Genomic DNA, 15,330 nt, shown 5'->3' with positions numbered 1-15,330 from the left:
CCGCCTTGCTTCTCCCGATCTCTCGGCTGAAGATCGAAATGAACACACGGTATATCATTGTAAAGCTTAAATTCTGCAGTTTCTGAATCTGGACACAATATTCCATTCAAGTTTGTGACATTAATGTGCAATGTGGTTGAAATAAGCTCATCAGTAAATGAAGGAATGTTCTGATTTTTATGGTAATTTGGATGAAAGAAATTATAAGGAAAAAGAAAATAATAATGAAAATGTATTACTGGCCAAATAATATGATGGAAGAAATCTTGTGCTGCTAACTGCTAGTTTGAGGGTCCTGAATGTTCCTCGTATAAATGTTATGTCAATCACAGAAAAAGTATGTATTTTCAAGGTTTTTTTTTAGAAAAAGTAAAGAACGAATAAGCAAAACCACATATAAAAGTTTAAAGGCCATTTCTCACAATTTTTCACTGTGTAATGTAATGTTCTGTGACACCAAAAAAAGCAGTGCCATTCTGGTGGAATTCGAGCATGCACCTCCCGTCACATGGGAATGCGTATCAGCAGTATTTGTTGGGCTAGAAATAATAGAAAATAATTTCCTTAGCACTACAAATCCATAAGGTAATTTTGATCTCGTTTTCTATTACAGAATAAATAAGGAGGTTAAAGAGTGAAAGCTTTGGGATGCTAAACGCAGTGGAGGGAGAGGGGGGAGGTGGCATGGTTTGGTGACTTATAGTTTACACAAGAGGATATTCTCCTCTTGGTCTACATAGCCACATGTGACTCACTGAATAGGTATAATGTCATTCTCTTTTGATTGGCATAGCAACAGCTTTACGACCTACAAATAAGAAAGCCAAATAAGAACCTGAATCGTACTTCACATTATATGCGAGACATAATTTTTTATAACTTTTCCCCATCCAAAACCAGGATGCACATTATACACGCGTAAATACGGTAATTGGATGTAATAGAGATGAAACACCAATGTAGACCCGCTAGTAAAGCAAACACAGAAGTTCGACAACTTTGAATTTTCTGTCAATTTCTATATTTTTTGTCAAATTTCCCTTCATGTAACAACACTGCTTCTGCCAATTGTGGCACAGAGAGCAAGAAGGAACAAGTCCCTCACCTGCCCTCGTACAATTGGGAGGAAACCTGGTATCAGAAGGATGTGCTGGAGAACGATCAGTGGCATGCATAAACCAGTTTTAAAGTTCTTTAAATAATTTACAAATTCTGGTTTAGAAGCTTGTTTTAATAGTTTGCATAATATATAGCAAGCAGTTGCACAGATATTAAAACTAAATGTATAAAAATATGAGAAAAATAGTTTGTTTACTGGTGGCAAATGAGAATGTGACTGTCCCAAACAAGTCAACAGGAAGAACTAAAAATAAAATATTTGTAACAGATAGTGTTTTATCAAATAATATTTAAATATTTTTTTTAAAATGATTAGTCTCACATTTTTAAGATTTGTAATTGTGTGTGCAGATGAACATTCGAACATTCAGTACGTTTGCTACAGTGCATTCAGAAATTCACTCTAAACTTGATTTGCATATTTTCACATATCCACATCCATACCTAGCGCCCAAGTGTTTTTTTATTTATTTCTGAAAATGCTTGATATGATACTCTGCACCACATTGTGATACTTCACACAGACACCCAAGCTACATTACAACATTAATAAACAGACATTTCATTGAATAAAGTGGGTTTCTATGGAATATGCAAGTATTAAAACACAATTTTGACTTCTTGCAGAATGCTAGGGACTTGCTGGCCCACAATTTTCACAAATTTTTCAGCAAGTTGTTATGAACAGCAGTGTTATTTCTATGTGCAAAAAAGATCCCCATTTGAATGTGGATTTGACCCAAAATCTTAGCCCAGATTCCATTCACCATGCAATTCTTCTTAATTGCAATAATTATGGAAAAGTCAACTCTAATTATTTTTTTAATTTCCAGGTAGCAAAAATGGCCAAATATTTGAACTATCAAAGGTTATGTGATATTACCTTTGTTATATTCACTCTTCTATGGATTGTTACACGCTTAGGGGTTTTACCTTTCTGGATAGTTTACAGGTGAGTTTGTGATTCAGCTCCACTAGTTATTTATTAGTTCACATGAAGTTCTGATAGGGCATGGCTGTTCTTTTTGCATTGAGAAAAAATACAAGAAAGTCAAGGAAATATTTTTGAAAAATTGATGTAGTAATCTGATTAAAAGATGATGTACCTATCAGTATGTATATGTATTACATGGAAAGACTAGACAGTGTTTGATTTCGTGTGGATTTGACAATGTAGACGTATTGTGTTTAAAAGAGAACAAGCCAATGTTTTATATTTCTTGTTTTATTAATGAATTTTAATAAGATATTGCTACAGTTCTTTGTACACATACCAGATAGGGATGGAATAATATGAAAATATGATCAAGATTACAGTACAAAAAATGGGCACATTTTGGGATCAAAAGCAGTATATAAATTACCATTTCAGTGTTAAAATTGTGAATAAAATTCCAGATTTGATTTGAAAACTATTACTTACTGCACAAAATAATAATTTAATTTGTAGTAGCATATTTGTAAGGTTATGGTAGTGTTAAGTTTATCCCTATGTAAATGTCCATTTTTGCTTCTCAATTTTTTGCAGCAGAATTAAATTTTTCATGATTTGTATAAACCACAGAACAATTCAGACTTCAGAGTGTGTTGTGTTGTTAAATAAACTCTAAATTTTGTGTTTAGGAAAATGTACCTCACACCTTTCAAAACCTGAAAATGAACGTTACAGTGTTATTTCATTCACATTTTGTGTTTCGGACAAAAAGTAAATATTCATGCCTCTACTGATATTCTATCGGTTTCACTATACTGGCAGTATCAGTTTTTTTATGCATGAAAGTCTTAAGGATTTTCTTGGCAATGCCAGCAATTAATTCTTTACAATCCTGCACATGATATGAGACATCATCTGGCCTCCTGCATGTTGATTCAAAACATTTCTCATTCTCTCTAAATTTTTTTCACTGATTTGTGAATGCAGGATTTTGACGGTATACCTCCTCTACCATACATGTTCCAAAGTATCATTTGACAATGTTTATTTAAATGAACTCATTCACCAGTATTTACGAACAATGAACACGCCGTGTTGAACTGAGTCCATGTTTGGAGCACACAAAATTCCTGCTCGGCAGTCACATCTCAAGCTCTTGAGTTCAGCCTCACCAACATGAGAGTGTGCGCAGCGAACCTGTGAACTAAAGTGCACAGTAATTTGTTTCCTCCTCTTGCTCCCCCTTCTCTCGTGCCTGAGAGTCCTGTGTTTCCACATTTGTTCAAGCAGAAGAATCAAGGAACAGGATATTCTCCTCTTGGTCAAGCTGTACAGTTCATTGTGTTGAGGGATGTCATGGTTCTGCTTTAGGCATAGACTTTGTCCATGTTAATTTTTAGAGGGATCCATGCAAAAATTAAAAGTTTATTGAGTTATGTTAAAGCTTCCTAACAAGATGATCACACTGTACATAGCAACGTGACAGCAATAGTTTTTTTGCATTAGAAAAAACTGCATTTAAGACATTGCTTCATAAATTCATTAATTATACCTTGATATTCAGTACAAATAATAAAGTGACAGAAGTTTGCACTAATTTAGAGGCTATGTACAGAAATGTTGGTTCAGTAAAATGGATGGGTTAAGTGGTGATGTCACCAGCAGCCAATGTTCAGGATGTGTGTTTACAAACAAAACTTTCAACCTGCTTGCCCCTCTCCCTTTGCCTTGAAAATGTATAGGAAAGAGATAACTTTTGTTCTAGTGACAGCAGTTTGCAAGTGAGGTGTATTGCACGTCAGTGTAAAGTTAGATACTGGTGAATTAATTAAGAAATAACATAAGTAAATTGATTATTTTTTGAGGAAAGATATAGTTTTGTATATTTTTCCCCAGCACATCTATTGAAGCACCTGTGATTGTGGAGATGTTCCCTGCCTACTACATCTTTAATCTCCTACTAATTATCCTCATATGTTTGCATCTGGTGTGGACTTACTACATCTTGAAGATAGCTATCAGAGCATTTTTTTTGGGGAAGGTAAGTGAAAGGACGTTCTTTACTGTTGTAAAGTATGTATCCAGGAACCTTTCCTAGGTGCAGAATTTCCCTTTTCTTATAAATTTTACCTTCATCTCATGAAAATTTAAATCATGATTAGCAAACTTCATCGATTATTATTTCAATCAGTCCATACACAATGCAAATATTAGGATTGATTGAATTTTTGAAAATAAGGAAGACATAGAAAATGAGATTGTCATCAAATTCTTGATATTGTTAAAAATTAAAGTACAGAAGATTTCATGGACAACATACAGTGTCTCCCAAAATAGTGTTTACATTCTTTGAACGTTAATAACAGCAAGTTTGAACTTTTTTTTTGCATGTCACGTACCTTAAAGTTATAGATGTTCATTGGCAGCAATACTTTGTCTGCAATGCTATAGAACAGATTGACAAATCAACAAACAGCAGAAATGCTTTCCACAGTTAGGGAAGCACAGATAGTGTCAATAACATGTTTCATGTCATCCAGTGACCATGGCTTCGTGGGGTACACATCGTTCTTAAGTTTATCAATGGTAGAAATCTAACTGTGTTATATTGAGAGACCTGGGTGGTTATTTGACACTTCTTACATTGCTGAAAAGAAAAATTGCTCACCTCTGCCATTTTGGGTACCTTTGGAACTAAAAACAACATAGCCTACACACACAATCAATGTCGATATTGCAACTTCAAATACAGAAAATCCAGTCAATTTATCTTCAGTTTTTCTCTTTTATTAACATTCAAAGAGAGTAAGCACTAGTTTGGGACACTCTGCATTAACTGTGCTTTAATGATTATGGTCCATTTTCAGAAGAATAAATTACACGAAGAATGGAAGTAAATTTTTGTTCACACTTCATAAGAGCTTGAATCGAATATGTGACTTGGATATCTTCAAATTTCTCTACTACTATGATATTTTCCCTAAAATTTTACCTGAATTTCCAGACTCTTGGGTAAATGTCACTTCATTTGGCAACACTGGTGTAGTATGTAAAAATTTGTCTTCTTTTTTTATTTTTTTTTTATTAATGCATATTAATATAGCAGTGTCTCTACCAATCTGGAAAGTCAGGTAATTTGCATTTTCTTGAAAAATCTGGATTTTTTCTTGAGACTGGAGTTTTGTGATGTAACTCTGGTTTGGATTCTGCATGTATTTTTATGCTTTGAAATCTTTCTCCGTATTCCAAATGGTTTGGTCATTTTAATTCTTACAAGTGGGTCATTCCACGTGAAATCACCCAATTCAAAGACAAAAAGTTGCTTCATAGTCACGGATTTGCTTGAATTTTTCTTTACTGATACTTGGCCCAATATAACAAATATGTAATATTAGACTATTCCAACAAATATGTTGAAAGTTACAAATTTTTGATAATTTGAAGCTTTTCATAAATTTGGTGGATGAACGAACGCACCACATGATACAAAATATGCCATATCTCGGAAACTATGTGGAATATTGTGACGATTTAGATATTGTTGGAAAGGAGTAGTACAGTTGTAATACAAAATGCTGGTGTTACCATTCTTACATTCTCAGAAAGTAGAAAAATATTTACTCTATGAGAGGTAACTAAAAAAAAAAAATTGAGATTGATATTTCATGGATAACGGGGAATTTGAGCAAAAAAGGTAAATTTGTGTTGTTGGTTACAAATAAATACATATTTCCTTTTAATGAACTCTCATGCAACTAAAATTATTGTATTTATTAATCACAACATGCAAATGGCATTGTAAGTTCATTATGACTGAAAAGATGTCTAAGGAAGAGGTTTGTCTGCACAGGAAGTGGCAATAAGCTCAGTAGGGACGGCGGTAATTTGGAAGAGGGGTGAATACATTTCCTTAGAAAATGGGATAATCCCGGTAAAAATTACGCTAAGTTGGGTTTTCATGTCACCGCCGAAGTTTTGAGAGTTTTAGGGCAAGTACGTGAATTGGATTGGTGAGGTTGAGGTTGAAGGAGGTCCTGGGGGGGAGGAGGAGGTAATCTCCAACTCTGACATGTAGACCATTACCCATGCTCTTCACCTTACTGCTGGACGGGAGTTCCTCGTCTGCCATGTGGGCCATTGTGTTTGGGCATGCCCATGGGCACACACTGTATGAAGTTGCCCAATTTGTTGGTGCGTCAATGCAGACGTCCAACAAGTCTACAAGGAATGGTGTACCACACGTGGGCACGAAACACGGTGTCAGAACTGCGGTCGCAAACTGATCCTAACCCAGAGAAACCAGAGATGAGTGTCACGTCTTGTCAGTGGAAATCGGTTTCAAACCAGACTGGAATTGCTGCTGCCCATGAATGCAGGTCGATCCCCACCAATTTCTGAATGAATACTGTGCAGGGAACTGCATGCAATGAACATTTGAAGTTGAGTACCACACAAGAGGTCACTGCTCACAGTGGCGCATAAAGCGGTACATCTTCAATGTGTTCGAGAACACCCACACTGGATTGTAGGGGACTGGAAACGTGTAGTGTGGTCCGACGAGTTCCGATTTTTTTTTTTTCTTCAATGATGCCAGGTGTATAGTGCACCGACGGCCAACTGAAGCATTTCATCCGCTGTGAGTGGAGGGTGTGGTTCAATGGGAGGTGGGTCTGTGATCGTGTGGGTGTTTTTCATGCCACGACTTGGGCCCACTCATTCAGGTGTCTGTGAACATGAACCAGCATGTGTATCTAGACGTTCTTGGTGACGAGTTGTTGCCATTTATCCAACATCCTCATGCTGACTATGCTGTGGACACTCCTTTCTTCCAAATGACAACAGCAATATACACAGGGCTGGACGTGTGTATGCATTGTTTGAGGAACATTCCAGCACCCCATCACACCTGGTCTGGCCTGCAAAGTCTCCTGATTTGAACCCCATCGAAAATGTGTGGGACTATTTGGAGCGGCAAGTAAAGGGCAGACATTGGCATCCCCGTACTTTGGTGGAATTACAGGATCTCCTGTGGAGGGAGTGGATTCACCTCGATGTGGCATAGCTGCAACACCTTGTGGAGTCAGTTCCTCACCGAATCCAGGTTGATATCGATGCCAGAGGCGGTGTTACGTGGTATTAGATTAGTTGTCGAGGGTGTGACTAATTTTTTGTCCGGGGTGCTTATGTTGAACATGTATTGATTATGCTGTGTAACAGTTTTCATTATGGTAAAACCTGGGACTCGCTATCAAACAATTACCTGAAATTGAGTGTGTTTTTCAGCACAGCATATTACTTTATTTAAATATTTTTTCTAATTTCTGAGCATGTACGAATGGTAACATTGGTATTTTCTATAAGGACTATTCTCCTTTCCAACAATACCTAAATCGTCACAATATTCCACATAGTTTCTGAGATATGACATATTTTGTGTCATGTGGTACGTTCGTTCTTCCAGCCAACTTATGTAAAGCTTCGAATTTTCAAATAATTGTAACTTTCAACACATTTGTTGGAAAAGTCGAATATTACATATTTGTTATATTGGGCCAAATATCTATCAGTAAAATAATAATCAAACAAATCCATGACTAATGAATCAACCTGCTCTGGGTGATTTCACGTGGAATGACCCAAGTATAACAATCAGAATATTTTCTACAAATAGAGAATTTACGTTGCGAACATGTGGGCGAGCAATACTTCATTTTGATGTACTGCTTGATAACAGTAGTTCAAGCAGAAATTTTAGATAACATTCTGGGATAAGGGGCCATGTTTTGAACGCTATATGATGTAAAAATCTACTACAATAAGTGTTATTAGTATTTACCAGTTTCTTGTTGCAATATTTTGGGGGTGAGAGTTTTTCGAAGTCACTTTTTCACGTTGTGCAGTTTCTGACTACTTTTTGTTGATAGATTCCTTTGCTGACTTATATGATCTAGTAAATAGCCATATGTAGTAACATATTTAACCGATAAGAACATGTATACAAATTAAATTTAAAACCTGCTTATTCCGTGATCTTGAGTATTGAAATGCTCTTATCTCAAATAAAAATTTAGTACTTTCATGATTTTGGCATTGGTGCGACGATATTATATTTTGGTGCAATTCTGTATTATTTACATCTATAATTATGATTTTTTATAGAGAAATATTTGCTAATCATTAGTCAGTATGTGCAGATTTATTTTCCTAATTATTACCTATACACAGGGGTAGAAAAATACAGGGCATACGGTCGCCATGGTGCGTGAAAATTTTTACCGGACGCTTTAATTTTTAAATTCAGTTCTATGTTTTTTTTAATGTTTGTGTGTTTTCTGTATCATGCATATCATTAAATCAGAATAATAAACATGCCATTATCAATTTTTGCACTGTACAAGGAAAGTGTTCCCCTGTGCTTTGCACCATGCCATGAAGGCATATAGGGGGTGTTTAGTTAGGGCCTCACACTTTCTTGATCATGGCTGAAGATGAGGGTGATGTGATCAGGCATGGCCATCTTTACCTCCCAGAGTTTCCTCCAGGTACCCACTTTATATGATGCTGGGTGGGTGCCAGAGCCACTAGAAAAATTGGAAAAAAAAAAACCCTGTCCTCCCCTGCCATGAATCGAATCCAGGTCTCTCGCATGGATGATTTTTGCACTGTTGCTAGCTGAATTTTAAAAACTGCAGTGATTTGTTAAAGTCGACCGGCCATTACTTTCGGTCAAATCTTGTGTATTCATTAATGAAATAAATGTTTTAAGATCACATTTCATAGCATATCTTAGTTGTAAACAGTGCTTTCTTAGCCCATATTGGTAAAAAAAAAAAAAAAAAAAAAACACTCCTGGGAAAAAAGGGGCTGGTGCCTGAATTATTTTTGTTTTGTCTACCCCTGCATATGCATGTGAAGTGAATGTTCTGAAACTTTGTTATGGGAGAAAAAATGTTACGGAATTTTGTTTTTACGAAATTGTAGACACCCAGTAAAAGGAAAGAATTTGATGCAGTGATTATTTTTCTTGTAGACTGAGGGCGACATACGTAGTTCTTCTAGTGAGGAGGTTTCTGAAGAAGAGAAATCTTCCAACCATGTATCGTCAAACAGTCACAACAAAAGTGTCAAACAAAACGACAAATAAAATTCTGATAATCAACAGGAGACAACTGTGTGTGTGTGTTTTTTAAATTGTTCATCACAAGCCGTGGAAAAACTTTTGTTAAATGAAGCAGCTATTTGGTATTGAATGGATCGCGAAACAAGAAAGCTTATGCAAAGTGTGCTGTACTGAAGTGTAACCAACGTGTGCATTTTTTTTCAGTGTTTACATGTACTTTGTATCAGTCGTACTCATTCATATGATTAACGCAATGTAGACTTTTATCACTTTGGAGTTTTCTTTTCACACGTGTATGCAGTGCAATGTGTATATAGATACATACATGTATATATATATGAGGCTTAGCGTGCATATTGTTTTTAAATCTCTTGGAAACATTAAAAACAAGAAAATGCTTCAAGTTGCATCTTTGTGTTCTGTGGCTTTTGAATTGTGATACTTTAGACTTGAAATTTATAGTTGGATTCATCATTTTAGTTTCTTTTGAACACACTGTGTATTTATTACATTCTATTCGCATTTGTACGAGGGTCGGTTCTAAAATGTGAGGTCAGGTCCTGATATTCAATAGTCTCTTCTTTTGTAGAATAATAATTGAAAACCAAATTTCAGGTATAAAGTAACATATTTCATGTCACATGAAAGAATTAAGGACCACACTACAGTGAATAATTTTCCTAAAACCATGTAATAAATTCTTGTTTCACTTGTAATGATGGACCAAAGTGTGTATATATATGTACTTCTGTGACATTCTATTTTTTCACATGTGATTGGTTAGATCCGCAGTGTAGATTAGATTACATAAATATATGATTTTTCTATGAACAAATGGCTACAGAAGGTGTTACATTAAAGTGCATGTATGTAAGGCAGAAAACGAATAAGATTTTTCCTAAGTGCTTGTGCTTTATATATATGTTTTTCTGTATTTTCTGCAACTTTAGTCTATTCTTTGGTAGTTCGTCGAAGGGGGACATGTTAAGAGTACTGTATGTGTAGTATTGGCAATTTTCCTCGTTGTTTCTACATTTCATCCACGTCATCCATTTAACCAGAAAAGCTAAAAGATTCCCAGAATAATGTTAGCATTTCTTTTTACTAAGTTAAAAGTTATTTTTTTATAAAAAAAATGATCTCCGTTGAAGGTCCAAGTTATTGTTAGTGGATGTTCTAAGCAGAGAGAGAAGAGCTGTTTGTTTTCTGAAATATATAGTGCATCTTATAATCTGGATCCAAAGAGCCTTATTGACTAGACTACCATCAGAGAAGCTATTGTAAAAATTCCAAATATTGAACATGAGTGGCAGTAATAACTAAATTACTGTAAATAGCCTTGAAATATAAAGATTACAGACTTCATAGCTTTATTGCAATTTCAAGAATTCAGAGCATATTTTTGCATTGAATTTATCCTCTTTTTGTGCTTACAGAGAAACATTTTTTGTAACTGTAGATGCTGGCCATATTAAATCCAATATTAGGGCTGAGAATTGTGCTGTATGGAGAACTAAAATATTCTTTATATTACAGTTTATGTACTTCTGTGTCCTTGCTCGTGAATGTCATAAACCCAGTATGAACATGAAACACAATTCTTTGTATATTTGTAGTCAGATACATTTGTTAAACAAATCAGTTGTGCATAATTTCCAGTGATTTCCCTTTTGTTATAGCATCATTTCTGGAATTTGATGATAGTTTTCATTAAGAATATTGTCACACTTGGGAAATATAATGAGTGATCTCTGCATATTAAATAATATAAAGTACTATTTTGCATGTTAATGTCTCAAATATTTATGAATATAGAGACATGTTGGAGTTACATTTGACTAGTTCCCAAGGTCGGTCAACAAACTTTTCTGGCATAATCAAGGATAATAAGACCTAAAGTTTATTAAATAAAATTTTCATTTGTTGCTATCTTGATGAGCGAAAACTAGTCTTTTTCAAGTCTATTAGCAAACAAGCAGAGAAAATTTATCTTGAGCATATATACACACAACCACCCCATTAAGTAATGCCTATAGAGTATGTCTGTAGGAAGGGAATTTATTTTTTATATTAAGAGTTTTTTCAAGTCGTGATTTATGTATTTCTTTATGTTTTATGAACTTATTGAAATTTTTCAACTGCTGTTTGAATTTTGTCTTTAACAGATAACTGCCAGGTTTTGCAAATTTTAATCTTACTATCTTGTATAAATAATATGGACAACTGTACATAAAACCAATGCGTAATAAATGCTTATTGTCCAAGAACAAACTGCCCAAACTTTACTATATACTGGACTATATACTACACACGGTCAGTATATAATTAAAACATTTCAGCTATACAAGGCAAACGTTAAAATTAGCTTATCGCATGTGAAATGAAGGCATGTAAGAAACTACAGAGGCCGTGGTAGATAAGCTTCATAAACCTTAGACTTCGTAAACAAGCTGGTGTAATCAGCACCATGCTCTGCTTATCTCATGTAATTCCTTACTCAAAACTTGCAATGTTAAACGGGCTGGCTGCTACTGCTTGGTTTGAATTACCACATGACGATTTTTTATGAACATTTTTGTGATCGAACCTTGGTTACCTATACAGCAGTTGGTTGCCTTACTACGTTGGCCACTGGAGGTTCCAAGATTTACAATACTAGTGTTCCCAAAGTGCTGGATGTACAAATATGTATATTTTTGTTAGGGTTATTGAGCATAATTTTGTTTTGTATTACTGTGTGGAAAGCTTATGAACTTGATTGTAGTGTATTAAATGTTGCTTGTTAATGGTGTTATTATGTTAATTAACATAGAAATGTTTATCAGCTTCAAACATTATTCTTGAAGTTCTTGTCATTGAGATTATGTTAATTTGGAGAGTGTGTGGAACACTATTGCTTATGGTTACATATCTTGGTGCACGTTTAATGTTTGCGTGTATCTTTTGCAATGTACGGTGTGTCAGGTAACCTATTCGTTAGTTTGTTATATGTCCTCTTTATCTTTATACTCAGACCAATTGGGACTGGACCTACATTTTAAAGTGCGATTTGAATCATCGAGGAATGTGCATTGCCGGGAATCGAACCAGGAATGCTTTGTTACAAAGGGTTGTTGACCACAATGCTATTAGGAAGTTGCCCAGCTAATTGTTACTAATTCTAGATTTTTAGCAGTGATTCTAGGTTTGGTTCCTAGTGGTACATTTTTCAGTGTTGACTTAGCACAGCATTTTGAGGTCAATTATGGAATTGAAAATAAGTAGTGGAAAGATACTTGGATGTGCAATCATGCTGATCAAGGGTTACCTGTTGAAAAACACACTATAAGTCTGCTCTCAGAATTTTGTTTATTCTTTTGTTATAAATAGGTATAATTTCCAGACATAACAAGTTGTGTCTGTTAACGAAGGCCCAAAAATAAATACATAAATCTGCTCATGTTCACATACAGTGCGGCTTCAGTTATATGGTCTTCAGGATTGTGGCTAGACAACTTGAAATGCGAACATCCAGGAAGATTTTTCAATATTTTGCTTCATACATAAAGTGGAAAAATGTAATCTCTGGGAATGTAAAATCCAGTTTCCACTCTAGTTTTGCACTGCTGAGTGTAAGGTTGTTTTCATACATACACAAGAGTTCTTTTTTATTATTATTACTGTGTAGGTAAAAGGCATTTTTCCTTCATAATATATACATTGAATGATGAACGCACATTATAAAAATGTCTGTCTTGTGTTATAACTTTAATAAGAACAATATTTTCTTCAAGTAGACTTATGATGTGCACATCATATCCTTTTATCAAATGACAGTTTCATCACTATACATGAGGCAGAAACTTGTAACACAACTACATTTAGCCATTGTTTCCAGAGTAATTGTTGTTTTCTCATGGTTAACCATCAATAGATGATGTGAAAAACAAATTTTTATGTGATATTTTTGGTGTTACATGTTGCAAAGATAGTGATTTTTCCTATGAACAGTACTAAATTTTCTTTTTCTAACTGCTCAACATGTATATAAATCACTCCTATAAATACAATAGTAAGAAATGGAAGAAAGTTTAAACTTCAAAGTTAACATTAATTGAAATTACATACAAACAGAAATATTAATAAACAAATTCCTCCAAAAAATAATGGATGATGGAAAATTCAGGATGATGTTAAATGTAGTAGCTAAAGTAAAGATAGATTTGTTGTAAAATCGTATGTTTTTTGTAAATATGACAATCAGATAAGTTTTGATGACTTTAATATTCACGAACCTTAGGTAGGCAATGATTTTCAGTTATGACTTATTGTTTGTGGAAATTTTTAATTTGCACAAGAGTTGCTAAAGAAGTAAGGTCTCCTAATATTTAAAAAGACATCCATGTATATAATCTTGTTTTGTCCCTCATCAAAATTAAAAAGTGCTGTTCACCACTCATAACTAAATATGTAAATGAGAACCTTTTGAAATATCCGTGCTTGTATTCAAGATAACCGTTACTTACCACTACCATAAGTCTGATGTTACACAAACTTATAAACATGATTATGTATATGTATTTTTTAGTTCTTAATACAGATCATCATTTATTTACATCACAAGAAATGTGCTATAGGCATTAGTGTCTTGAAGAGGGTCAGGTCAAGCCACTCAGGAAAATGTCAGCCTAATTTATTTGACATACATAATTTGCTTTAATTATTATAAGGAAATGACAATTAACATTGATACAATGTCACTCCAGCAACATTATAATTTTACACAAAAGCTTTGTTTTTTAGGAACAGTACTGTACTGTGACAAAAATTAGCTTGCCCCTTTCTGGAAGAAGTCCTGTAGATGACCATGACTGGAGGAAAGCCAGTCTGTAAATACTAAAAATAATAACAACAAGCAGTGGGCCAGGTACTGAGTATTTACACATTGAACTTGCTTCTTTGTAAGTGTGATGACAGGCATGCAAGAAACTTGTGTTCACCTCATGTTTGAGGCACTCATAAAATACCAGTGTTAAATGTATCAAGATGTTAAAAAGTGTTATCCTGTTGACCTTCAGAATAAAAATATGCTTTGTGTTCTCAAAAAATAAATGTATCTATATTATACATAAACATTATATCATACAATGTTTTCTGGTGCTGTGTATTTTGGCCAAAGGATTGTGGTCTGAATTTTTCTGAAACTGCCAACTTTAGATTTATTTTCCTTGCAGTTGCAAAATCATAATTTGAATGTATACTAGGAATAATTTGCATGGAAAAGAATGTAAACTATACTGTATGCCTGTGTAATATTAATCATTCCATTGTTATGTCTATTGGCAGAGGACAATAAGAATGATTGTTCTAATCTTTGTGTATTTCTTATGAGTACATATTTCATTATGATCACACTCTACTATGATTATTTTTGTTCTATAATGATAGACTGTGTATTCTCCTCATCTTAACTAGCTTCAGTGTCATAAAAAAAAAAGAAGGAATGCAAGTGAAGAGTCTGCTGGGGTAAATTTCATGTCATGCTTAATTTATGTGGTATATCTAGAGGCACATATTTTTGGTAAATAAAAAAGCAACATTTCGGTACAAAAATAGTCTATTTTGGGTTCAATAGCGGTGAATAAAATAAAATTTCGGTGTTATAGAGGTGAATAATCACATCAAAAGTGCTATATAAGATGACATTTTGGTTTTAAAATTGTGAATATAATCCTAAATTTGATTTAAAAACTGCACTTATTACACAAAATAAACTTATTCCTTCTAATAGCACATTTATGTAGTTACCAGAGTATTAAGTTTATTCCTGTGTAAAGCAGTCCATTTTTGCTTCTCAAATATTTACAACAATTTTCAGTGAATTGCATAACTCACAGGATACTTAAGACTTCAGAAAGTGTCACGTCGGTATATAAAGGGTAAATTTCGTGTTTGAGTCAATTTCGCATTTTGCATTTCATTTCACATTATTTCGTGACAAAACAGGGTAGAAAAATGCACCTCAGACCTTCAAGAAACATGAAAATGAACATTACAGCATGTTATTTCAAATTTCGTGTTTTCGTCAAAACGAAATTTGCATGCCTCTAGGTATATCCCATATTAACTCATAACTAGAGCTAGGAATTTTAGGTGCAAAAATTTGCCAATAAAGGTG

At 34.3% G+C, this 15,330-nt stretch overlaps 1 protein-coding gene across 1 annotated transcript in view; it reads left to right on the top strand.

Annotated features, from left to right (window-relative positions):
- Nucleotides 1-14,571, top strand: part of schlank (ceramide synthase schlank) — a 39,298-nt gene extending 24,727 nt beyond the window's left edge. Inside the window, exons 6-8 of the mRNA XM_083135355.1 lie at nucleotides 1,953-2,071; nucleotides 3,950-4,094; nucleotides 9,084-14,571. Of these exons, the coding sequence (XP_082991481.1) occupies nucleotides 1,953-2,071; nucleotides 3,950-4,094; nucleotides 9,084-9,197 (378 nt within the window). The 3' untranslated portion in view covers nucleotides 9,198-14,571. The remainder of the gene's footprint in view (nucleotides 1-1,952; nucleotides 2,072-3,949; nucleotides 4,095-9,083) is intronic.
- Nucleotides 14,572-15,330: the final 759 nt, after the last annotated feature.

This window comes from Lepisma saccharinum, chromosome 14, assembly GCF_977018435.1.
Source record: "Lepisma saccharinum chromosome 14, izLepSacc3.1, whole genome shotgun sequence".
NCBI lineage: Eukaryota > Metazoa > Arthropoda > Insecta > Zygentoma > Lepismatidae > Lepisma > Lepisma saccharinum.
The sequence above is the reverse complement of the archived record's forward strand: the minus strand, read 5'-3'. Positions and strand labels throughout refer to the sequence as shown.